The sequence below is a fragment of the Odocoileus virginianus genome, chromosome 24, assembly GCF_023699985.2.
Source record: "Odocoileus virginianus isolate 20LAN1187 ecotype Illinois chromosome 24, Ovbor_1.2, whole genome shotgun sequence".
NCBI classification, from domain to species: Eukaryota; Metazoa; Chordata; class Mammalia; order Artiodactyla; family Cervidae; genus Odocoileus; species Odocoileus virginianus.
Window position 1 is genome coordinate 32,791,235 of NC_069697.1, and position 27,167 is coordinate 32,818,401.

The window sequence follows — 27,167 nt, forward strand, 5'->3', positions numbered from 1 at the left end:
GGCTGCCTTTCCCTTCTCCAGGGGATCTTCCCAACCCAGGGATTGAAACCAGGTCTCCCGCATTGTGGGAGGATTATTTACCAGCTGAGCCACAAGGGAAGCCTCCCCCTGACCCCACCCCACCACACTCACAAAGGCAGGAGGCAAATTTACCACAAGAAGAGGAGAAAAATCCTTTCTTTTAAATTAAAGGCTTAAGTCATTTGCAACAACATGGGTGAACCTAGAGATTATCATTACTAAGCGAAGTAAGTCAGAAAGAGAAAGACAAATACCATATGATTTCACTTATATGTGGAACCTAAAATATGACAGAAATGAACTTATCTATGAAACGGAAAAAGACTTACAGAAACTGAGAACAGACTTGTGGCTGCCAAGGCAGAGGCGGGTGAGGGAGGCCTGGACTGGGAGTTTGGGATTAGCATATGCAAACTATTGCATAATATACAGAATGGATAAGCAATAAGGTCCTACTGTATGGCTCAGGGAGCTATATTCAATATCCTGTCATAAACCATAATGGAAACAAACATGAAAAAATAAATTAAAGCCTTAAGTATATTTATAATAGATAGTTGATGAGCATAGCCATCGTTCGTGCTATTCACCCAAAAAGCAGTCAGATGCCTGTTGGAGTGTTTTGCCTTTCTGCGTTGCTGGAATGCTGAACAATACAAACCCCTTCCTTTGTACCACAGCTGTCTCGAGCCGAGCAGCGAATGAATAGATTGGACCAGTGCTACTGTGAAAGGACTTGCACCATGAAGGGAACCACCTACCGAGAATTCGAGTCGTGGACAGACGGCTGTAAGAACTGCACATGCCTGGTATGGCTTCTACTGGAATTCAGACTAATAGAACTCAGATGCCCCTTCTCTTTAAAAATGTATTAAACCAATGTCATCATGAAAATTTCAAGACCCATTTCCTCAAAACACAACACTAAAGTGCCAGCAAACCCAGTCAAATCTAAAGAACCATGTATTGCATTATTAAAGACACTTTCTAGCTTATAAAGATTATTATTGTGGTTTAAGAATGCTATAAAGTTTTAAGTTTATTGTCCACATGTGAAGTTAGTGATTTAAATTGGGTCAGTAAAAGGATTCCCAGAGGATTCTATCCTGTTGTCCTTAACTTTTCCAGGGATTTTCCCCTCATGTTTTTGTTAATGCATTTTGATAAAACTAAATGAAATGCAACAGGAAATACTGTGACTAGATTTGGCTGTATAAATAAATAATGGAGTCTAAATAAGCTTTAAAAATTTACTAATACAGTGGATATAAACTGTAAAGTTTAAATAAATATGATTTCTCGAATTGTTCACTAATTAGGTAGAATGGTTAGAAAGTCTAGTTGCTCAGTCGTGTCTGACTCTTTGCAACCCCATGGACTGTAGCCTACCAGGCTCCTCCATCCATGGGATTTTCTAGGCAAGAGTACTGGAGTGCATTGCTATTGCCTTCTCCAAAGGATCTTCCCAACCCAGGGATTGAACCCAGGTCTCCCACATTGTAGGCAGACACTTTACCATCTGAGCCACCAGGGAAGTCCCAAGGTGAAAGGTAGAATGGTTAGTGTGTTATTATTTCAAATATAGAAGTTCATTTTCAAAGAAAAGTTCAAAATGAGTTTGGTTTTGAACTTTTAAACCCCACATGGACTATTTGTGAGAACTGGTTAGCTGTAAAGAAGTCAGAGGTCTAAAACACTTTTTACCAAGTTCATCTAGTTTACTCAAAAGTGGAACATCATGATGTTAAGAAGGTCAAAGTTAGTGGTGAAATAATGGTCCATGTGTGTGTGTGTGTGCAGACTTTGTCTGATTTCTATTTAGAAACGTATTCCTACCAACATTACATTTCACAAATATAGTAAAACCTTCACAACTTGTAAAATGGGTGCCAAAAATCAAATTGAGTAAGATACAAGATGTAGTGTGATGAAGTCATAGTCATTTTTTTGGAAAAGACTAGAAAAGCAACTAAACTACCTTGGTGTTCTGGGTGACCTTCAGAAATCAAATTCCCTGAGGTACCCTTTAGGTTGGTACCTCTTATGATGATCGTCAGTGTCCATTCACAGTGGTGGTGTGTTTGAGCTCAAATATCCCTGGGAGGATTTTTGCATCCTGAAACTGGGTTTTCAGCATGGCAGCTGCTATTCCAGAAATATTGTTTGTTGATGCTCATTTTGTGAGTCATCTGGGGAGACATGAGTACCCCAGGCTGGCTCTCAGCCTGCTGTTTCCCTGCCACTGGTGTCCTTCCTTCAACCCCTGTCCTCACTCGCTTCACAGTAGGAGGTGAGACCTCTAGCTTAGTTGCTGAGCAGAAGATAGGGTCAACCACCACCTGTGTGATGACTCAACTTGTGTTACTGTGGGTCTCTGTATATGGATTTTACTGTAATTTTACTGTAAAATTATGGTTTTACCAAAGAGAATAGTGATACTTATAACATTTTACGTGAAGAATTTGAAATTTAAGAAACAACTTAAAAATACTTGAAAACTACTAACTGCAACTTGGAAATTCTTTAAAATACTGTTTTCTTCTCAGAATGGAACCATCCAGTGTGAAACTCTGATTTGCCCAAATCCTGACTGCCCCCTCAAGTCGGCTCTCGCATACGTGGATGGCAAGTGCTGTAAGGAATGCAAATGTAAGCATAACTTTTATGGTGAATACTTTCTTGGCAAAACTAAAGCTTTGTATTAATAAATATTCACCCATCATTGGTTTAATCTGGGTAAGCTAAATCGCTTTCAGAAATGATGAAAATAGGAAGAATCCCTTCTGTATTTTGGTTGGGCAGTTCTTTTCCACTTAAAAATGTTGTACTTGTATTCTAGCAAGAAAATTTTTCTTTGAGGAATCTATTCTGTTTAGTGACATTAGTAGCAAAGATATGTAATCAACTTAGTAGAAGACATTTCTCTAATTAACAGTGCTTGATACAAATACCTCCCAACTAGGTTAAGAATAGTCCACACTCAGCCAAGATAACCAAGAAAATCCATGATACAAATGACCTATACAAAGCTTGCTATCAGTCCAAACCACAGAAGTGCACATTGTTATAGAATAGTCCAGTGTGGACGGCCATGGTCTTAATTCACAAAAAGATGCTCATGCCACTGAATGAAGAAGCTGTCTGACTTTTAGCATCTGTTGTATACAGTTCACGTCTGATGTCTGAAAATGCTCTTTGAATCCATAGCTATCATTAAATGGATTCTATGCAATTTACTTAATAACAGAAAACATTGCATCTATATTATTTATACTTTAACAGTTGCCTCAAGTCCTTGTTAAAAGTAACAGTTGAAACTTAGCTTTTTTAAAAAAGCCAAGAAATAGTATCATATGAAACCTGGGTTGTCATAAAATTTGTAGAATATATAGGGGTATGTAGAGTTAGTGTTAGTCAGTTAATTGTGTCTGACTCTCTGTGACCCTATGGACTGTAGCCTGCCAAACTCCTCTGTCCATGGAATTCTCCAGCCAGTAATACTGCCATTCCCTTCTCCTTGGGATTTTCCCAGCCTAGGGATCAAACCTGGGTCTCCTACATTGAAGGTGGATTCTTTTTTTTTTTTTCGTTTCTTTACTGTCTGAGCTGTTAGGGAAGCTCAGATAAGGCTACATAAGTGCCATCTAATCTTACGCATGTGTCTACACACAAGATAGAAAGAGAGGAAGAGTAAGGAAGAGGGAAGAAGAGGGAGAGAAAAGTAGAAGCTACTTTTCCCAGGGTTTTTTATGCTTACCTTGCTCTGCTGACATTGCTGTACCTTACTCTTCCCTACGTAGGGTGCTCCTGGTGAGAGTGACAAGTTATTAGAGAAAAATCAGGAAGTCACTTCATAGTTCACTGATTTAATTCCCCCAGGAGCTTATTTATATTTAATTTTGTTAAACTTTACTTTGAACCAATCCATTTCATGAGAGTGTATTAACCTCGTCATCTAGTGTATTAACCTAGTGTATGAACCAGGAAGGGTTATATATATATGTCACTAGCTAATTTCCCTGGTGAGGGGTAATCTGAGTTCTTCCTTGAAGTTGTATTAATAATGAAAAGCTTGTACCAACATTCTGCAGTTTTCTTTGTAGATGCTTGGAGGTAGAAAAAAGAAGGGTCCTCTATAGGACTTTATATTGGTAACGTGACAGTAGCAGGAATCAGTTTTTGCTTTTCTTTCTCTTATCTTTTCCACTGATACTTCTACATTGTTACCTGTGAGTATGATAGATTTGCATTAAGTGATATTGATTTTATTAGAAACAGGCTGATTGAAATAATGAACCATCATGATAGATGAATTAGTCAGAAGTTGTAAATTTTAGTTCTGATTTTACCAGTTGTCTCTGTTACCAGCAGTAAGGTGCCTATTAAATCAGACTATGCTTGAAATCTTCTTCAAAATAATGTAGTTAGATAGACTTAATGAAATGGTAAAATATTTTAAAATTCATTAATGCAATGTGCTTCTGGCAGACTTTGGTGTTAGTGATTGGAAATCAGTTGGATTTCCTATATAAAATAGTGAAAGCTGCAAATGAGTGACCAGTGAGAGGACCACAGTGTCACTAGAATTTGAGTCTTTCATTTCATACTGCTGAAAAATAATGACTAAATGACTGTCTTTTTGGTCATGTTCAGTGATATGAGTGCCGTGGAATATAGAGAATTTGTGTCCCAATATTGAGCTGGCATGCTATTTTTAGTAAATACCCATAGAGTTTTTTCATAAGAGAAATAAGTATTTAGGTCATATGGTAAATATTAGAGATAATTCGGGATTGTGTCTCCACATGCACAAATTTTTTCATTTAGAAAATAGAAATACATAACTTCCTATTGAGTAAATTTATACGTGATATAATTTATCCTTTAAAAAAGTGTACAATCCAGTATATTTTAGTATGTCTATAAGGTTGTTCAACCATCACCACTACCTAATTCCAGAACATTTTCATTGTTCCAGGAAGATACCCTCTAACCATTAAGAATCATTCTGTCCTTCCCTCTTCTGCCGCTCCTTGGCAACCACTAATCTACTTTCTGTTCTTATTCTGGGTATTTCATATGAATAGAATTAAATAATATCCACATGCATAAATTTAAAAACAGTCACTAAAACATTTCTGGAAATGTTCTCCTGAAAAGTTTTGCAAAAAAAAAAATATTCTATAAAGGATAAATAATATTTAAAATAAATTTAATGATAATTAGCTGACTCGTTTACACAGTTCAGATTTTCCTATGTGCTAAAAGTAGGAGAAGCCAGTGGTTAGATGGATCTATGATGGTCTGTGTGTGTGTGTTTTACTGTTATGTATGAGGGGAACAGTATCATTTTCCTATACTAATTTCCCCGGTAGAATCAGTGTTATAATTTATGAGAACTTAATTTCAGTGGAATACGGATTCTATGTGTTTTACTTTTTAAAACACAACCATAGCCTTCCTTTTCCACAGTGCACTCATTAAATCTTTAAAACTCTTTTGCTCAATAGCCTCTTTAATGACATAAAATTAACAAAATATATTCTTTAGTGAGGACAGTTTAAAGAGATGAATCATTTATGGTTTCTAAAGCCTTTGGAAGGTAAAACATGTAGCCTAACACTGAATGTTAGTCTGCCAAGACTGAAACGAACACCACCAGTACATGGGCCAGTCATTTTTGGTGTTCTTTATTTAATGCTTTCAGCCTTGCTTCACCAAAGTTGTTTGTGCAACACTGGGCAGCCCTGTTTTGTAGCCTGCTCTATATGTTTCTGCTGTAACTTCAGCTCTAGCCCTTTATCCAAATATAAATACTGTTGAATGGTAGCAAGGTTGTTATTTTGGGAGAGAAGTCAGAGAGAACCAAGCCTGTCACGGATCCTTATTTGAATCTACATAAGCAAAGTGTTGGAAGGAGGGGCTTAACTTTTATGCCCCTACAACTAATGGAGCACCTACCATGGTGGAATTAGGATGAAATCCAAAGACAGGACTGCATCAATGCCAAGCCATTAATATGTTAATAATCACAACTATAACAAAGTCATATCTCTTCCTCAGGCTGGAAGGCATGTACTTTGCTCCCCAGTCAATCTTTATAACAGCTGTATAAAGTAGGCATTATTTCCATCTTCCTAATTAGAGGGATTACATGACTTGTCCAAGAAGACACTTCTAGTTAGATGTTCCAGAGAAGTTCTGTCTGAAAGTGCTGTGCTTTGCCAGCCTACTTCCCTCTTTAAAAGCATCTTCTCTAATTAATCTATATTTCTGTCTTTGTGCCAATACCATACTGTCTTGATGACTGTGGCTTTGTAGTATAGTCTGAAGTCAGGCAGGTTGATTCCTCCAGTTCCATTCTTCTTTCTCAAGATTACTTTGGCTACTCGAGGTTTTTTGTATTTCCATACAAATTGTGAAATTATTTGTTCTAGTTCTGTGAAAATTACCGTTGGTAGCTTGATAGGGATTGCATTGAATCTATAGATTGCTTTGGATAGTATAGCCATTTTGACAATATTGATTCTTCCAATCCATGAACGCGGTATATTTCTCCATCTGTTTGTGTCCTCTTTGATTTCTTTCATCAGTGTTTTATAGTTTTCTATGTATAGGTCTTTTGTTTCTTTAGGTAGATATACTCCTAAGTATTTTATTCTTTTTGTTGCAATGGTGAATGGTATCGTTTCCTTAATTTCTCTTTGTTTTCTCATTGTTAGTTTATAGGAATGCAAGGGATTTCTGTGTGTTAATTTTATATCCTGCAACTTCTCTAATTAATCTCAGTGATCTACCTTCATCGACTGGTAACTAAGCTTTACCATACAAAGGCCATTAGGGTCCTGGCTAAGTCTAGGTGAAGTTACAAAGTAAGCAGAGTTTGCCTTTGTCCACTTATCTTCTCCCCTGTCAGCCACCACCACCATACTGTTTATTCCAGTCACAGGCTCTCAACTAGTCAATAGTAAGATTGACACAAATTCAAGGAAGCTCTAGAAAATGTAACTGTACATTTGTACAGTAAATGTAACTGTCTATATTAGTAAACATTTTGGGTGACATTAAATTTAAAATAGGATGAGGTCAAACTAATTACAAGTACATAAAATCTCAACCCATTTAAAAAAGTATCAGAAAATAATCCATTACAATTCTAGGAAACAGAAAGCTACTAAAATCACTGAACTTAGAAAAAAATTTAAACTATTCTGTGCATTCATTTATTTTATTTCAGTGGACTGTAGATTCAAGTTTGAATACAGAGTACTGCTTCACAGCAAGGTGATTCATGAATACAGAGAAGCAGAAGCAAATGAGAACTAACATTGTAATGTCTTTTGCAGAAAAGGCTATGTTTTAATAAACAACAATTGGGAAGGCAGATTTCCTCTCCATTTCGAGAAAGGCAGCAAATACAGGAAATGTGAATGTGACCATCAAAATTGGTTGGTGCTTGCTTGTAGCCATAGTTATTTTAATTGGTGTTTTCTCAGATGACATATCTATATGAATAAATTACAATAATTGTTTTGGTTGAATAAAATCAGAGTTTGAATACATAATCAGTTCAGTTCAGTCACTCAGTCATGTCTGACTCTTTATGACCACATGGACTGCAGCACACCAGGCCTCCCTGTCCATCACCAACCCCCAGAACTTACAAAACTCATGTACATTGAGTCGGTGATGCCATCCAACCATCTCATGCTCTGTTGTCCCCTTCTCCTCCTGCCCTCAATCTTTCCCAGCATCTGGGTCTTTTCCAATGAGTCACTTCTTCACATCAGGTGGTCCAAGTATTGGAGCTTCCACTTCAACATCAGTCCTTCCAATGAATATTCAGGACTGATTTCCTTTAGGATTGACTGGTTGGGTCTCCTTGCAGTCCGAGGGACTCTCAAGAGTCTTCTCCAACACCACAGTTCAAAAGCATCAATTCTTCTGCGCTCAGCTTTCTTTATAGTCCAACTCTCACATCCATGCATGACTACTAGAAAAACCATAGCTTTGACTAGATGGACCTTTGTTGGTAAAGTAATATCTCTGCTTTTTAATATGCTGTCTATGTAGGTCATACCTTTTCTTCCAAGGAGCAAGCATTTTTTAATAACATGGCTGCAGTCACCATCTGCAGTGATTTTGGAGCCCAAGAAAATAAAGTCTGTCACTGTTTCCATGATTACCTCATCTATTTGCCATGAAGTGATGGGACCAGATGTCATGATCTTAGTTCTTTTGAGTTTGAAGCCAACTTCTTCACTCTCCTCTTTCACTTTCATCAAGAGGCTCTTTAGTTCTTCTTCACTTTCTGCCATAAGGGTGGTATCTGCATATCTGAAGTTATTGATATTTCTCCTGGCAGTCTTGATTCCAACTTGTGCTTCATCCAACCTGGCATTTTTCATGATGTACTCTGCATGTAAGTTAAATAAGCAGGGTGCCAATATACAGCCTTGACATACTCCTTTCCCAATTTGGAACCAGTCTGTTTTTCTATGTCCAGTTCTAATTGTTGCTTCTTGACCTGCATACAGATTTCTCAGGAAGCAAGTTCGGTGGTCTGGTGTTTCCATCTCTTGAAGAATTTTCCACAGTTTGTTGTGATCCATACAGTGTTCTGTGTTGATTAGACATCGTACAGTTTTCAACTTAAAACACTGTCAGCTTAGGTAAAATGGACTTAACCATTCCTATTGAGTGGTTAAGCATGTGGCTTATAGAGTTAGATTTTCTGGGTTTGAGTTCTGGCTCTCCTGCTTATTAGCTTATTAGCTGTGCAGCTTTGGCCAAGTTACTTTACCTCTCCCTGTCTCAGCTTACTCATTTGTGATGTTATATCTAAGGGTTGGTGCAAGGACTGAATGAATTGTAAAGTGCTTAGAACAATGGCTCAGACTGTAAAGCGTCTGCCTACAATGCGGGAGACCCAGGTTCGACCCTGGGTCGGGAAGATCCCCTGGAGAAGGAAATGGCAACCCACTTGTTTTCTTGCCTGGAAAATCCCATGGACTGAGGATCCTGGTAGGCTACAGTCCATGGGGTTGCAAAGAGTCGGATATGACTGAGCGACTTCACTTCACTTCACTTAGAGCAATGTTAGCTATTATTCCTGTTTTTATGAAAAGAATCATTTATATTTTTATTTATATTTTTATTCAATCTAGTGAAACTATCTCATTTGGTTATAGATCTTAAAACTTCCCAGGACCTAGAGATCTTCAGAACTGCAGTTTGCTTTTGTTGAGGTAACTAGGGGCAATACAAAACGCGAACAATGAAGCTAGGGAGGTTAAATGACTTTTCTGAGATCAATTATTTTGTAATGCAAGGTTATTTTTTTCCCCAAATTCTGTTCTAACATACAGTACTACTATCTTCAAGACCATTCCTCCCTCAGTATTTTGGATGGGTCTTGATCAGGGTTGACACTTGGAACCAATGCATTATGTGTTTTTTGGTGTTTGGCTTTTATTTAAACTTGCATTTGTAAGATGCATCTGTATTTTTTTGCATGTAGATGTTGATTTTTCGTGTTTATTGCTGTGTGTGTTCCATTTGTGTTAATATATCACAGTCCAACCTATTATTGAAGAGTGAGTCAGGTGGTTTCCAGTTTTTGACTCTATAAATGTCCTTCTGTAAATGTGATGTACATGTTTTTGGTGTCATGTGTGCCTGATGGATATATACCTTAGAATTGTTTGGGAACGCAGTAAAGCTGTTTTATTTTACAACAAAACTGTTTGACCCTTTGGCAAAATTGTTTTGCCAGTTTCCCAAAGTGACCTTTCCAATTTGCCCTTCCACTGACAATGTATAAACATTCCATTTGCTTCACAATCTCACCCACACTTGACATTCTTGGTCTTTTTAATTTTAAGCATTATGATAAATTATATTTATACATCATATTGTACTGTACTTCAAATTTGCATTTCCCTGACAACTAGTGAAGGTGAGCAATTTTCATATATTTGTGGACCAATTTCCTTAATTTTAAATAATAGAAAATAAGAGTAGATTTTTAAATACAAATAAGTACAAACATTTCCCTGAAGATCATTTTTCTTTTTCTTTTTTTGGCAGGAGATGTTAGGTTGGGTGGTTTGATTCTTTTATTTTCACATTAGTATGCAAATATGGATGATCTAGCTCTCTCACTTAAAATGAATAGCAAAGTAGGGACTAAATTACTATCACTCAAGTAATTTGGTTTTTTTTTTTTTAAAAGTAATGACAGGAATGAAACTGACTCAGAGACTTTTAAACATGTGAATATAAAGAGGAGGAGAAAAAAAACAATGGTATATAATTCACCAAGAATCTTTGTTCTTAAAAAAAAAAGAAATGCATAATTTATATAGGTGACATTAAAAAAGAAAATAATCTTGGAGCAACATAACCAATAAACTTAGCTGTGTCTAAAGTAATTCTGAAAGCATGGGAAATATGCAATATTCATTGGAGGTTCTTGTGCGTGAACACAATTATAAATTAGTTGGCTTTATAGAACCAGAAGGGGCTGTGTGACCAGAATGCTAATGCTGACTTGGGGATCTATGCAATAACGAAAAAGGTAGAAATAGCAATCAAGAGGAAGATGTGTTGTTTTACATATCACATGCAATACTTTTGGAAAGTTTCCTGAATCTCTGTAGTTATTAAGGAATAGTATGTCAGCAAACAGTTGAAAGAGCTGAGTGCTAATGGTGTTGCTATAAATCATGTGCATGGCCTTGGTTTGAATTGTCTTTTCTCATCAAAATTACCTGTATTTAATATTTAAAATAATATTGAATAAATCATGGAATTAATACCCTTTCCTAATTATACAGATATGTGTGAAAAATGGGCAAAAAAATAGTTCACTTGTGTAATACTTAGTTAAGGTCATTGAGCTTGTGATAGGGAATATTTTCACTAAAGACAAATAGCTAAGTTTTATTAAAGAGAGATCTCATCTCTCTTTAATAAAGATAATCCTGTAGGCTTCCTGAACACCATCATTAATTTTGTGCTGATATTTTTTCATAAACTCTTCAAACAGGCATTTGGCATCCTGCTATCTTTTAGACATTTTAAAAACTGATAAATGTCACATCAGTGGAAAAAATACTGAACTGGCAATATTAGTAAGCAAGAATAATTAACAATATAGCCTTCAGATTAATGACTTATGAGACACCACATGATACATTTTAATGATCTTTAGAAAAAATGAAAAATCTTTTGTTAAGTAGTCAGCCACCAGAGCTGACATGCCAGGAAAATAGAGGGCAGAGTTACAGGATGATGACAGTGTCATAGCAATTTGCTGCTGTGTTCTCTGCTCCACAGTCCTGAGATGTGTGACTCATTCTCTCTTCCTAATCCTACCACAACAGTTTTAATGTCTTAACTAAAATAATGATGCATACAGTGAATATTCAATCCAACTAAAAAGATGTAACATAAAAAGTAAAAATCCCCCTTCTCCCCCCACTGCTGAGCTTCTAGTCCTCGCGTGTCCATCCAGAGGATTTTCGATGAGTCCACTCACATATGCATGTGTAGGCTTTTCATGTACAGTAAATGATGTCATACATCTTCCTGTACTTTGATCTTGGAGATGTTTCCTTATCAACAAATGTTTAAAAATGGCTGCATAGTACTCCGCTGTATAATTTATCACAATGTTATTTCTTCCCCCTCAAAGGATATCTTGATTGTCTCCAATCTGTTTTGCTGTTTTTCTTATGAAAATCAATATTGTGGGCTGTCTCACAAGTGTAATCTTGGAGTACTTTTTTACCCCTTTATCTGTATGGTAAATTGCTGAGAGTGGCATTGCTGGATCAGAGACTGTGGCACTTTTGAATCTTGCCAGCTCTTGTGCTACAGTTATTTTCTTGCTCTGAATTACAAAAAGCTGGTGCAGCCTGTTTTGCCCTTCTAGTAAGGAGCACTTGGTGGCAGCGCTGAGGGAAAACTGAAAACACCACTTTTCTCTCAGTGTTGTGAGTTCTTTAAAAAGAGCATCAGAGACGTTTTTCTTTTTCCCAAGCAACCTTGACAAGGTAATATCAATTCATGGGAGATTCCTCCATGAAAGATAGTCTATAAAAGCCTGAACTTTATTGTTTTACCACAGACAACATTCTCTGGTGAGCCGATAAAATTAATTGCCATTATACATCTTTGGTAAATTCTGTAGATAGCGTGAGAATATATTGAGTTTACTTATTTTTCCTGAGATGAAAGTAGTTTTCCAGAAGACATAACACAGGTACAGCCCTCTGATTTTGAGGCATTATACCATGCCTATTTAATCATGTTTTATTTTAAAATAATAGAGAATACTCAACCTCTAGTTCTTCACTCTGAATTGTAATTTCTCTTCATTATTAAGGTTCTTGAATAAATGTATTTTGTGGATTTTAATATTTTTCATGCCCCATTACATTTTCTCAAAAGAATGTCCCCACCCATCTAATGACATTGCTTAAATGGCCTAAAACTCTTCAGAAGAAAGCTTTATGCAAATTTGTCTGTGATAATAAAAATCAAACTGTCTAGCACAGCTCTAGGAGAATAAAAATGGGACTCTTCAGGTGATTGGAAAGCTCGTCCTTCTTAGTAGTATAAGGCTTTGAAACAAGTGAGAGGATTTCAGACTTATACCAAAGCAAAAGATCCATAATCTGGATATCATTCATATGAGACACAATTTAAGAGAGAAGAAAAAACACTTACCTTAGGCAGAAAATGCAGCTTTTTATCTACTGTGTTGTTAGGTAATTGTTTTAAAAATGAGCTTATTTTCTTCTGAGAAGAGATCAAACAAAACAGCAGTTTGAAATCAGAATAGGGAAAAATAAGGTATATGCAATTTAAAGCATCTTACCAGTTGATTTAAACAGTTATGTTGAAAGTAGTAAGTCAGGAAGACCAGCTGCATAATAGAGGGAAGTGGACGTCAGAGTACCCATTGGAGAACAAAGCCACAACTCCCACCAACCCCAAGAGGAAGGGCAGTGGATGCCTTGAATACTGTGTGTGGCCTGTGCCCCCGGCACATATTTACAGACTGTGTAAAATTAGTATCGATTAAAATTTAGATTTAGAAAACACAATGATATTAGAGTTCCGTGTGAGGAAGGGTCAGTAAGGAATTCTCTTTTTCAGTTTAGAGATGCTTGTGATAAAGTACAATTCAGGTACATTTGTTTTTGTACAAATGCCCTTAATTCAAAACTATTTCACTATTAAAAATACATATGAAATCATATGAAATGGCTTTAAAAGTTGTTACTGGAGTTGGTGGTGGTAAGAATAGAGCTGCATTCAACTCAGAAAATTATAAACTTGTAAAATATCTCTTCTTTGGAATGGTTGCTATAATCCCATGGCCTGCTACTAGAATATTCTATCCACATTATATTCTAGAACCTTTGCCTAGATTTTGCTTCTAAATCACAACAGCTGCTATTTACACTCTCTTCACCACAGTTGCTGGAATGTTGCCTCTATTGAGGAACTGGATATATGGTCTCTGGAGTTGGAGCAACACCAGGTTTTTAGGATTTGATGTTCAGATCTTGGCCTTATTGTTTGTTTTATAATTTAGTTACATTGCTGGTATAAAAACATTTCTGGGCTCGCTGACTTCAGCGTGGCCCTCAATTATAAATATTATTTCAAACTGTAAAGGCGTGTCTCACAAACACTTATACAACAAACTCAGCAACTTAGGAAAGAGAATTTTAAGTCTCCACAGCATAACAGATCATATACAGGTATAATATTTATGATTTTAACTGTTGTCAAGTGACCCCAATGATCCGTGGTACATACATTTGTAATTTTTGCTGAGACCTGAATTTTAATTCAACAAACTGTGAGGGCTGTATGCAAGAACACATCACTTAGCTCAGTGCTTCTCAAATTTTAATGGGAATACGAATCACCTAGGGATCTTGTTAAAATGAAAATTATGATTCAGTCATTCTGGCTGAGAGTTTGCATTTTCAGCCAGTTCATGGGTGATGCTGTTTTGGGGAACACACTTTGATTAGCATAGATTTAATTATTGGTTGTGTTTTCCTGGTTGTTTAGACGCTTGGTGGAGCTTCATTTTTCTGTGTTGGAAAACAAGTATGTAGTAAGGCCTCTGAATATATGCTTCAGGATTTATTTTTTAAGCTGACATTATTTTCTGAGTATGAAAATTTAACAGAAATCATCCTGTTGCCTCTCATAATGGTTTCCCATTTACAGATGAGGAAAGGAAAGGTCAGAGAGGTTACTTCACTTGCTGAAGATAACATAGCCAGTAAAGTGGCAGCATTACCAATAAGCACATGCAGTGTTTCTCCTGTATTGCCTCATGGGATGTGTAACATATTTCATTAATGGAAGTAGAAAATCAGTATGAATAGAGAGGTAAGAAAAACTTAGGATGTTCCAGAGGCAGCAATTATGTGTTAAAATGGTATGTAAATACTTAAGAGATACCATATAACACTTATTTCTATGTGCAGTGTAAAGGAGAGAATGATCAAATGTCAGTTATCCACTCTATTCATTACTAAAATGAAGTGTCTTGTCTGTTATGGGAAACAACTTTTCATTGCTTTGTAGTATCTCCTATGTGGGACAGAAAACTGTTGATCCTGGTAGTTCAGGAAGAGAAATCTTAAAAGCAGATGTCTTCTGGTTGGATTTTTATTTGATTTTGGCAAACAACAGGAAAAATACTTTGAATTCAAACTTAGAAGTGTCTACAAAAAGGTCCAGACCTACCTGGATTATTGACTGGAATTTTTGAAAGTCTGTGGTCATGGAGAATTCTTTATCCTTAGTCCCCCAATTTTTTTTTCTTTTTGAAGTTTTCTTTGCATTTTTTAAATTAAATGAGGTCCTTTCCTAAATATTTTTGGTGGAATAATCCACATCAGTCTGATTTCCTAGGCCTTTAGTAACTTTCTAAGTCTTGTAAGTTATCTAGCTTTAGTTTTGTCAGGTTGTTATGCTAAGATGAATTGTGCTTTCTTAATGTTAAACTGTTTCCACTGGACTTGAAACTATTCGTGCCCCCCCACCCCCACCCCCACCCCCACACTGAAGTCTTTGGTCTTTTTATTCTAGGTCTTGTAAGAACAAGATTAATAAAAGCAACCTAGTATTAGAAAACTTGAGAACAAAACTTTCCATCAGCTTGAATTCCCTTTTCTCTCTTGCAGAAATTCCCTGATTAATCCATGCCTTAGAATTGCGCTCTGCGCTCTGTGTCACTTGATTCCTGGGGTTATTTCAACGATGGTGGTCCAAAGGAGCTAAGTGAGCCTGCACAAACACACCTCATGGTGTAAAACTGAGTGTGTGCAGATGGACTTGCATATTCTCTCAGCTTTTTTTCAGCCTGTTCAGATCTTTTTGACAAGTTTTAGGTCCTCATAGTTTATGGTATTGTTTGTAAGAAGACATGAAAGAGGAACTTTTTTTTTCCCCTGGAGTTGTAATTGTTAGATTTGGGAAGCTAATTCTTTATTATATTTTGAGGAAGAGAATAAAAGAGCAGTGGGTAATACATTCTTTTCACACTGTTTAGTGGGTAAGTGTCATGTCCTTAAACCAATAAAAATTTGTGCTTTTCTGATCACAAATGAGTTTATCTCACAGCAAGCAGTGTTAAGAATTTCTCATTTGTGTTTATGCCTATAGTCTACCTCCAGCGTTTCTCAGGCCCCGAATCTCAGAAAGGTCACTTTGATTTGTTGGTTGGGAAGGAGGGAGGGGGTAGTCTAGTATAGAACAAAATGAACATTGTACTTGTTCACTGATTTATTTCATCTATTAATGGCCCTTCGGACCAGGATTTTTAAATGCTGTAGGGCTTGGAGCAGGTGGGGCGGGGGGAGACCGTCAGCTGAATGTGGAATAGAATTGGATTAACTCTCCTGGCTGAGTTTACCATATGCCCAAGAATGAGTTTAGGAGCTGGAGAGCTTGGAGTAATCCTAGAAATAGTAATATGTGGATGGTTGCTCTATGCATATGGAAATTGTGTGAAATAAAGGTGAAATTATATGTCTTGCTGCTGTAGCTCTCCCTTTATAATTTTCATTTCTTTGAAAAATAGTTATTAGGTACCGCCTACGAATTAGTTTCTGCTTGACACTGGAGATAGAGTGATGAACAAAATAAGATTTGTCTCTGCCCTTGTGAACCTAATAATCAAGTTGGGGAGACAGACATTAATCATCTTATAATCAAGTATGCAGTACAATGTTGCAGCAGTAAGATGTTGATAAAGTACCTGTAGTAAGTGAAATTCATCTAGCATGGAGATCAGAGAAGGCATCCTTTAGAAAATTATGTTGAATTGAGATCTGATAAGTAAATAGCATTACACCAGTAAAGAGAAAAAGGAAGAAATGTTCAGGCTGACAGAATTTAATGTGCAAAGGCTCTGTGTATGGAGATAGGATGTTGTGAAAGGAGGCTGGTGTGGTTAACGTGCAGACATGCAACTGGAGAGGTAAGAAGGACTAGAATGAGTTTTATTTCTACCCCAAGGGCAATGGAATGCAAGTTACATATGATATTTTACCTCTTTTTGCAGTTATACAGAGAAGAGATGATGGTAGCTTCATTAAGTAGAAGTGATATATGTTTATGGTAGAGCCAATAGGATTTTCTGATGGCTTGATATGGAGTTGCTTGCTATTGGCTAAGATGAGATGATTGTTAATTCAGTCAGATTTGGGAGGGTTGCTAAAATCAAGACTTTAGTTTAGATGTGTTAGCCATTTAAGTGGAAATGTAGACAAGCAGTTATATTTGAGTCTGAAGTTTGGGACAGAAGTCAAGAGTAGAGCTAAGAATCAATCTGAATAGTTGAATTTTTTCCTATGTTTGTTGACAATTTGTGTTTATTTTTTGAATTAATTTTTATCGACAATGTCCACTTTAAAATTCAGTTCTTTGCATTTTTGTTTCATAACAGCTCTTTTTATAATATGACTCATGTTAAGTATGTTGCAAACATATTTTCATAATGTTACTTCTTCTATTTAGTGTTTTCTACCATGAAGAAAATTTAGAATTTTATGTAATTGAATCTTCTCGTCATGCTAAAAAGGCCTTTTCCTCTTTTTATTCATAAAAAAATATTTACTTTATAATCTCCCAATGGCTCCTTCTCCTTCAGGTTTAAACAATCTGGGATTTACTTTGTGAATCAGAGGTAATAATTGTAACTTTCCCAAACAAGTTAAACAATAATTTCAGTATCATTTGTTGAATAAATATTTTGTTTACTGATTAACATGTGACTTTATATTGTATAAAGTGAAAGTGTTAGTCACTCAGTTGTGTCCAACTCTTTGCGACCCCATGGACTGTAGCCCATCAGGCTCAGAGCTCTGTCCATGGAATTCTCCAGGCAAGAATGCTGGAGCGGGTAGCCATTCCTTTCTCCAGGGATCTTGCCAACCCACGGATCGAACCTGGGTCTCCTGCACTAAAGATGGATTCTTTACTGTTTGAGCCCCCAAGGAAGCCCATATTATATAAATATTTACATATTTATATGTATTTAAGTTTGTTTCTAAAATTTCTCTTATTTTCTATTAATCTATCTCATGGTACTGATTCTACAGTATTTTAATTATTGTAGTATTGTAGCATGAGTTTTTATTTGGGAAAACCATCATTGTTCTTTCTAAAAACTTCCTTGGCTTATTTTTGATCATTCATGCTTCCAGATGACATTTGCATATCATGAAAATTACCTGTTCCTAAATGGTTTTCAAAACTCAGTCACATGTGCGTCTGATTCTGCTATCTTTTTTTGTGATAATCCTTTGACAGATACCACAGAAAATATTCTGTGGTTGTTTTTGTTTTTTTCTATGTATTACTAGAGCAATTTCATGGTTTAAGATTTGAAGAATTTCAAAGCTGGTGTTTCAAAGCTTGGGTGTTGACAAGTTCAAGGGTATGGCTATGGTGATAGTGCTTAACTGGTGAAGGAATGAAATTTGCTGTATTCCAGGAGGCAAGGAAACTTAGTTTCTAGGTATTGAATAGATTTTCTAAAGACCTTTCAAAGTTTCCCAAGACAAAGTGGAGAAATAGATTGTTTTTTAGGTGCCAATAACTCCATCATAGGCAGATGACACTAATGAGGAGGTAGTGGTGGAGAGGGATGGAAAAAAAGGAATGAAATTTGCTGTATTCCAGGAGGCAAGGAAACTTAGTTTCTAGGTATTGAATAGATTTTCTAAAGACCTTTCAAAGTTTCCCAAGACAAAGTGGAGAAATAGATTGTTTTTTAGGTGCCAATAACTCCATCATAGGCAGATGACACTAATGAGGAGGTAGTGGTGGAGAGGGATGGAAAAAAAGGAATGAAATTTGCTGTATTCCAGGAGGCAAGGAAACTTAGTTTCTAGGTATTGAATAGATTTTCTAAAGACCTTTCAAAGTTTCCCAAGACAAAGTGGAGAAATAGATTGTTTTTTAGGTGCCAATAACTCCATCATAGGCAGATGACACTAATGAGGAGGTAGTGGTGGAGAGGGATGGAAAAAAAAAAGGATGGAAGAAACACTTCCTTACTATCACAGGCACACATGTGGTGTTGGAAAATGAAAAATCTAAATGACGTGGTTCCATAGAAAGAAAAATTATCCATACCCCAAATCTAGGTTTCAGTCAGAGGAGGGAAGTGAAGGGAGCATTCTGTGAGGTGCTAGATTGTGAAGGATGTATATAGACAGTGGTTAAGGTGGAGGATCGGAAGCCCCGTGGATCAGTTGGGTTTTGCTTTGTAGCAAAACATCCCCAAACTCAGTTTCTTAAAGCAATAGTTTGATAGGTTGGAAATCTAGACTGCGCTCTTGGGCTTCCTGTTTTTCCTTAATTTAGTTAGTCTAGTCTTGGCCAGGCTTGCTCATGTATCTGTAGTTAGCTGGTGGGTTAACTTGGTTTAGGATGGCCTCACATTTTGTGCCTGGCATAATGGGAGTCTCTTTCCATGTCATCTTTCAACACAGCAGGTTAGTCTAGAGTTGTTCATCTGATGCTTTCAGATTTCTACGTCCAGGCTTGCAAAGTATTTTGAAACCTAGGCTAGGAACTCAGCTGAATGTTGTTGAACACTGTTACTTCTACAGTGCATTTTATTGGCCAGGTCAAGTCACAAGGCAATTGTGATGATGGAGGACCTGTAGTTACTTAGAAAGGAACATAGAAATGGATCAGAAAATGATAGTCATTTCTGCAGTCTTCAATACCCTGGAAAGATGACTTGAAGGGGAAGGAAATCCAAAGAGGTATAAGGATGAGAGCAAGAGAGATGTATCTGATTGTTGCTTTTGAATTGTGGTCAAGAATGAAGGGATGTGAAGTATAGTGGACTTCACTGAACTCAAGGACTCTATTCTTACTCCGGCATTAACTTTAAACACTGATACAGCTTGCATGCATTCTCAGTGGTATCAGGAACCCCGTAAAACTAGCAGTCCACCACCATGGCTGAGATAACTCCTGATGGAAGAAACAGATGGTATGTAGTTGTTGTCCAGTTGCTCAGTTTTGTCCAACTCTTTGCTACCCCATGGACTTCAGGATGCCAGGCTTTCCTGTCCTTCATTGTCTCCCGGAGTTTGCTCAAACTCATGTCCATTGATTCAGTGATGCCATCCAGCCATCCTATCCTTCGTTGCCCTCTTCTCCTCCTGCCCTCTGTCTTTCCCAGCATCAGGGTCTTTTCCAGTGAGTCGGCCCTTTGCATCAGGTGGCACAAATATTGGCGCTTCAGTTTCAGCATCAGTCCTTCCAATGAATATTCAGGGTTGATTTCCTTTAGGAAATGGTTTGACTGGTGTGATCTCCTTGCTTTCCAAGGGACTCTCAAGAATCTTCTCCAGAACCACAATTTGAAAACATCAGTTCTTCAGTGCTCAGTCTTCTTTATGGGCCAACTCTCACATCCATACGTGGCCACTGGATGGTATGGTGTGCATGCCCAGTTGCTCAGTCTTGTCTGACTGTTAGTGACCCCATGGACTGTAGCCCACCAGGTTTCTCTGTCCATGGGATTTTCCAGGCGAGAATACTGGAGTGGGTTGCCATTTCCTCCTCCAGGGTATCTTCCCAACCCAGGCATCGAACTCACGTTTTTTTGGGTCTCCAGCATTGGCAGATGAGTTCTTTACCACTGAGCCACCTGGGAAGCCCATATGGTATGTTAGAGGCATGAAAGTTTTCTTTTTGGAGTAGTAATTCAAATAGAAAAAAAGAGGATGGTAATATAGTGCCTTTAATGAAATTCTATTCCAGACATGCAAGGATCAGAAGTGGGTAACTCCTAGAAGGTCAGTCTCAAGTAGAAGTAACAGTGGGTGAGTGGCAAATGAAGAGAGAAGCTTCCTAAGAAATTCTAACCCAGGTTTATAGAGAATGAATTGTTATTCTATTTCATACAAGGCAGGGTTCACTTGTAATTTATTTCATTTATCCATCACTTGACACAGTATCAATGCACAGTAGATGCTCAGTAAATGCTTTAGCATCTTATTGAATAAGATGTTTCATATTTTGGCCCTTTTCTGAGAATTTTTATTGTACTCTATCTCATCTATACATATGAACAGTAGGTTTAGATTATTATATTCATGCATCTTTTGAAGAAAGAATAATTGATTGCATGTTACTACTCTGTGGCAAGTTTATTCTTTCTATATTTTGAGTTGGGGCTTTAATAAAGCAGAGTAACCAGGGGTTATGTGTGGCAGCAATTGACACAGTTGATAGCATTCAGAAAAGCATTCATCCTGAAAAGAACAGAAGAAACTGTCTCTTCTAAATTCTTTACTTTGTCATGAATATTGTAAACATTCATTCAGGACAAGTTAAAGCCATTTCTTGATTTTGACTCCTTTGAGGACAAAGCAATACCCCAAAATTCAATGATCATAGGTAACATATCAGAAAACTAAAAACATTTAACTGGGGTAGTCTCTTTAGATTAAGCTAAAAACAATGATGAGTTTGCAAATATGCAGTACTAATGCTTGGTAAATATATCATTTGTATCAAAAGAGATGTTTACTATCCATAAAAGAAAATACATTTCACTAGATAAACAAAGCATGATGTTCATTTGTTTGCAGTTTTTACTAATGTAAAATATTGCCATAATTATTATATCAGGTTTTATCTAATAAAAACAAAACTTAAAAGTCAAGTATTATACAAAGTTTTAGAATTTTGACCCAGATTGCTGAATTGTTCTCAGAGGTTTCACCAATTTACACTTCAGTTAATATATGACTGCCTGTTTCTATACACCAGTCCGGCATAAGATGTTGTCTTCATTATATTAAAAAGAAAATGTCTTCTAATTTGGTGTATGGTGTTAATATATTGTCCAGTGTGACTCAAATATACTGAATGGTGTGACAGTGTAAGTAGAGTGTTTTGTGATACAGGTGGAGAAAGATACAATGGCTAGATAATACCATGGTCTTTCAGGTGATATTAAAGATACTGAAAGGTCTTCATATTTATTTGCTTGTTTAGTCATTAGAAAATGTACTGTATTTAGGTACAATTTAAGTGCAATAAAATGTACACTTTTTATTATTTATTTATTTATTTTTTCCATTTATTTTTATTAGTTGGAGGCTAATTACTTTACATCATTGCAGTGGTTTTTGTCACACATTGAGATGAATTAGCCGTGGATTTACATGTATTCCCTATCCCGGTCCCCCCTCCCACCTCCCTCTCCACCCGATCCCTCTGGGTCTTCCCAGTGCACCAGGCCTGAGCACTTGTCTCATGCACCCAACCTGGGCTGGTGATCTGTTTCACCCTAGATAATATACATGTTTCGATGCTGTTCTCTTTTAAAGTACAAATTTTACTGTTTTGACAAAAAATACATCCATTTACTTCATATATACATATATTTAAATCCGCTACCATCCATATATGGTCCATTTCATCTAAGTCATTACATTTGTAGACATAGAGTTATTCATACTAGTCCTTTGAAAGATCTTGATGTCTAACTCCAAAGCACTAGGAAGCATTTGAAGGGTTTTAAATAGAAAAATCTGATAAAGTATTACATTGTAGATAGATTACTCTGCAGCAGTATGAAAAGCTGAAGGGAACTGGAGGGGATGTGGGGACATTAGGAAACATGAACACTAGTCCAACTGAGCAAGGCTGCAGTCTGGGGTAGGATGATGACTGTGAAATTGGTAAGAAGCAAATGGATTTGAGTATATAGGAAGCAGAATAGATTGTGTATGGTGATTGGATTTCAGGGAATGAAGGAGACAGATGTATTTCAAACAAACTTCATATTTCAGATTGATGCAAAGAGGTATGATTATGCTACTTACTGAACTAGAGAGCACTGGGGTACAACTAGGTTTGGGGGAGATTATGAGTTTATATATTTATATGAGTTTATATAGTTTGATCATATTGAGTTTGAGATACCCATGGAGATTTAAGAGGAAATATGAAAGTTTAATGTATAAACTTGTGTTTAGAAGAAAAGCCTGAATAAAGACACAAATATGGAAGTAATCTGTCTATAAATGATAATTGAAGCCATAGGGATGGTTACAGTTACTTAGGGAGAGAATATAGTGAGAGAAAATGAGAACAAGGGCCAATCTTTAAAGTACTCTGATCAATCCTTGAGGTGGATGAGCCTATAAAAGAGTCTATCTGATAAACAGTTGTCAGAGGATTACATGGAAAATTCTCATACTGGGGAAGCCAAGGGAGGGCTGTTTTAGGAGGGAGGGAGTAGTACAAGGGTGATTACAAAAGGTGTTGTGAGGACAGGAACCATTATACTCAGCATTTTTCATTATATTCAAAATATGGAAGTAAAGGACGTCACAAGAGCATGTTTGATGGGCCAGAAAGTAGCTAGATTAAAGTGGCTATGAAGAGTAGAGGGGCATCTCCAATGGTTCCGTGGTAAAGAATCCGTCTGCAATGAAGGAGACACAGGAGATGCAGTTTCTTTTTGATTCTTGGGTTGGGAATATCTCCTGGAGGAGGAGATGGAAACCCACTCCAGTATTCTTGCCGGGAAAATCCCATGGACAGAAGAGCTTGGCGGGCTCCAGTCCGTGGGGTAGCAAAGAGTCGGATGTGAATGAGCACATGCACGCACGCATGGGGAGTGGATGGGAGGGGAAATGGTGATACTTTTTGGAGCAAATTTGTCTGTTAATGGGAGAAAAGGTGAAACAATTACCAGAGATTTTTTTAAGATGTCAAGGAATAGAAATAGATAACATTTTAATGTTGCTGGCATATAATGGGGTGGGACAGATTGAAAAATAGAAGGGAGGAATTAATAGATGGTATAAACTGAGCAGAAAGGATAGGGTTCAGAACATAATTGAAAGACTTTTTATTGCCTTTGCTGGGTGGAGAGACACTCCCTGTGTAGAATAAGAAGGAAAGGAGAGTGGGAGGATACAGATGTAGGTAAATGTATTGATTTGGTAGAAAGGAAGCTGAAGGAGTGGCCTTTGTCTGACAGCTTTTATTTTCTCTGTGAAATGAGACCCACTATGAATTACTGGAGAGAAAAAGCAGCGGAGTCAGAGGTAGAGTAGAGATGGGTTGAAAGATACTTACCTAAGAATGTTAAAGTTGCTAACTAGAGGCTGTTCTTCTTCCATCAGTTCGTATGATTTTCCGTTAACAGTTTGACAACCCAGATGTAGGCATGAGGAAAGCAGATCAAGTCATCCATGACTGGGGTTGTGCTTCCTGGACAAATACCCCATAAAGAAGTTTATGATGTTGGCCAAAAATGGATCAAAACTAGAAACTCTTAAGACTTAAGATAGAAAAGAAGATAAGGAGAGTTGAGGGCTAGTCAATAGGAGAAAGTGACTTCATATTGAACAGGAAGGGAAGTGACTTCATATTGAATAGGAAGTCCTATTGCTTTGTAGGGCTGGAGAGTAAATGCAGTGAGAACAGTTGAAGCAGCAACTTGAAAGCATGAAGAGTTTGAATTGGGGGATAAGCAGAATGTTTGATTTAGAGATTTTGGACAAGAGCAGTTTTGGGTGAGACAAGGGCAGAATATGACCATGTAGGTGGAGAATAGGTTTCATTGGAAAAGACCTTGATGATGGGAAAGATTGAAGGTCGGAGGAGAAGTGGACAACAGAGGATGAGATGGTTGGATGGCATCACTGACTTGATGAACATGGGTTTAAGCAAGCTCCGGGAGTTGGTGATGGACAGAGAGGCCTGGTGTTCTGCAGTCCATGGGGTCACAAAAAGTCGGACACAACTGAGCGACTAACACACATAGAGAAGTGACAGGAACTGTATCTTCTGACTCTGAGGTATGGAATTTGTACTTCATAGTGTACATAAATATTATTTTACTGGGGCTGCCATAACAAAATACCACACGCTGGGTGACTTAAACAATACAAATTCATTTTCTCAGTGTTCTGAAGGCTAGAAGTCTTAGGTTGAGGTGTTGGCAAGCTTGGTTTCTCTTGAGGCCTAGCCCCTTGGTTTCTAGACAACCACACCGTCCTCGTGTTCCCACACAGCCTCTCCTCTATTCCTGCACATTCCTGTTGTCTCCTTGTGTGTCCAGACTTTCTTTTCATAAGGACACAAGTCAAGCTGGATTAGGGCCCATGCTAATCATCTTTATCACCTCTTCAAAGACCTTATCTCCATCTATAGATACACTGTGAAGTATTGGAGGTTAGAACTTCAATGTCTGAATTTTATGGGGACTCAGATCAGCTCCTAAGAATGAAGTATCCTTGATGGTGAAAGAGCATTGAGAGGACCTTGAGAGGTCCATTAGGCAGGTGGCATTCTTGTTGTGTGTGGGGGGGAAAGCTTCCCAGTTGGCACTAGTGGTAAAGAACCCACCTGCCAATGCAGGGGATATGAGTGGGTTTGATCCCTGAGTCGGGAAGAAGGCATGGCAACCCACTCCAGTGGAAAACAGAACTCAGTTAGGGCCAAAGGCCAAGAGGATGAAGCTATAAAAGGGATAGAATTCCAGAGGTGAGTTTGGTAGTGAGAAAATTTTGGGGTAGACAGTAAAAGAAGAATCATAGTGCTGTATAAAGGTTGGTATTTAGAAGGAGTGAATGAATAGCATTCACCTGATTGGTTCACAAAGAGGGAAAAAGGAGACATTTGACTTTCTGTTGAATTAGATGTCTCATAGTGTGGTCAGTGTGTTTTTCCGCATGGAAAAACAGTGGGTTTGCAGTGCCTTTCACAGTATTTTACATTATGTCTTCTGCTAAGTGAATATATTTTCTTTTTTATCTTATACTTTATTATTTCTGTAAAGGAAAGCTATTGATTTTGGTCTACTTATTTTGTAACTCAATTATTGGTTCAAATAGTTTCCCAGGAATTATCTTTTTTCTAGGTAATCATTCATATCTTTCATAAATAGGGATCATTTGTCTTTTTTCCAATATACTTTTAATCATATTAATTCTAATAATAGTGTTGGCTCTGAAAATCTTTGTCATATATTGGCCTATGGTAATGACTGAATTTTATTCTTAGAAAATTTATGCAGTAGTCTAGTTAAAAGTTAATGGAATTTTAGCGAGGGTTGGTGACAAAGATGAAAGAAAAAGAATAGCTTTCATAATACAGTACTTAGCTTTTGACTGAATATAGAGTCTGGAAGAAGAAGAGAGCTAATGGTGATTTCAGCATTTCCACTTAGATGCCTCTTATGTTTCACTGTTAAATATAGGATTATTTCCTTATGATAAATGTTTGGAAGGGTAAAAACTGGGCCAAAGACTATTCGTCATTTTAATACTTTTAGCCACAAACTACAAAACTGCATACCAGCTATGTTAATGTAGTCCTCCCCCAACATTGGGTATCATCATGTAAAATTTTGTTGTTAGATCCATAGGATGAATATGATATCTCACTGTTTCTTTACGAATTCCTAAAATGGCCTTCTCTAACAAATATTATGTTAGTTTTTCTACTGGTATGACTTTAAAATTCAAATGCATTTGGGGTTATCTTTATACATGGTGTGAGGTACAAATGAGACTTTTTTCCTCCAATGAGTGATCCTAGTGTTTGTAACTCCAGAGGGATAGTATTTTGAAAGAGGGAAATGTGTCCTGGAAACCAGATGAAGTGAATTGCATTAACCCAGGTTATTTATTAGAATAATTTAGAATAAATGTTAAAATATTTATTTATTCTAATATTCAATAACCTCAGATATGCAGATAATACCACCCTTATGGCAGAAAGTGAAGAACCAAAGAGCCTCTTGATGAAAGTGAAAGAGGAGAGTGAAAAGTTGGCTTAAAGCTCAACATTCAGAAAACTAAGATCATGGCATCTGGTCCCATCACTTCATGGCAAATAGATGGGGAAACAGTGGCTGACTTTATTTTGGTGGGCTCCAAAATCACTGCAGATGGTGATTGCAGCCATGAAATTAAAAGACGCTTATTCCTTGGAAGGAAAGTTATAACCAACCTAGATAGCATATTAAAAAGCAGAGACATTACTTTGTCAACAAAGGTCCGTCTAGTCAAGGCTATGGTTTTTCCAGTGGTCATATATAGATGTGAGAGTTGAACTGTAAAGAAAGCTGAGAACCGAAGAATTGATGCTTTTGAACTGTGTTGCTGGAGTAGACTCTTGAGAGTCACTTGCACTGCAAGGAGATCCAACTAGTCCATCCTCAAGCAGATCAGTCCTGGGTATTCATTGGAAGGACTGATGTTGAAGCTGAAAGTCCAATACTTTGGTCACCTGATGCGAAGATCTCACTCATTTGAAAAGACCCTGATGCTGGGAAGGATTGAGGGCAGGAGGAGAAGGGGACGATAGAGGATGAGACAGCTGGATGGCATCATTGACTCAGTTGACATGGGTTTGGGTGAACTCTGGGAGTTGGTGAACAGGGAGGCCTGGCATGCTGTGGTTCATGTGGTCGCAAAGAGTTGGACACGGCTGAGTGACTGAACTGAACTGATTAGAATATTTTATTAGAAATAAATTTAAGAAAAAATATTAATCATTTATTGAATGCAAACTCCTCAACATGGTGTTTAAAGCCCTAAACG

At 37.2% G+C, this 27,167-nt stretch overlaps 1 protein-coding gene across 4 annotated transcripts in view; it reads left to right on the forward strand.

Moving 5' to 3' along the window:
• Positions 1–27,167, forward strand: part of NELL2 (neural EGFL like 2) — a 433,912-nt gene that overhangs the window by 161,262 nt on the left and 245,483 nt on the right. For all 4 annotated transcript variants that reach the window (XM_070454537.1, XM_070454534.1, XM_070454535.1 and 1 more), the window contains exons 9-10: positions 702–830; positions 2,568–2,670. In XM_070454537.1, coding sequence (XP_070310638.1) covers positions 702–830; positions 2,568–2,670 — 232 coding nt within the window. The remainder of the gene's footprint in view (positions 1–701; positions 831–2,567; positions 2,671–27,167) is intronic.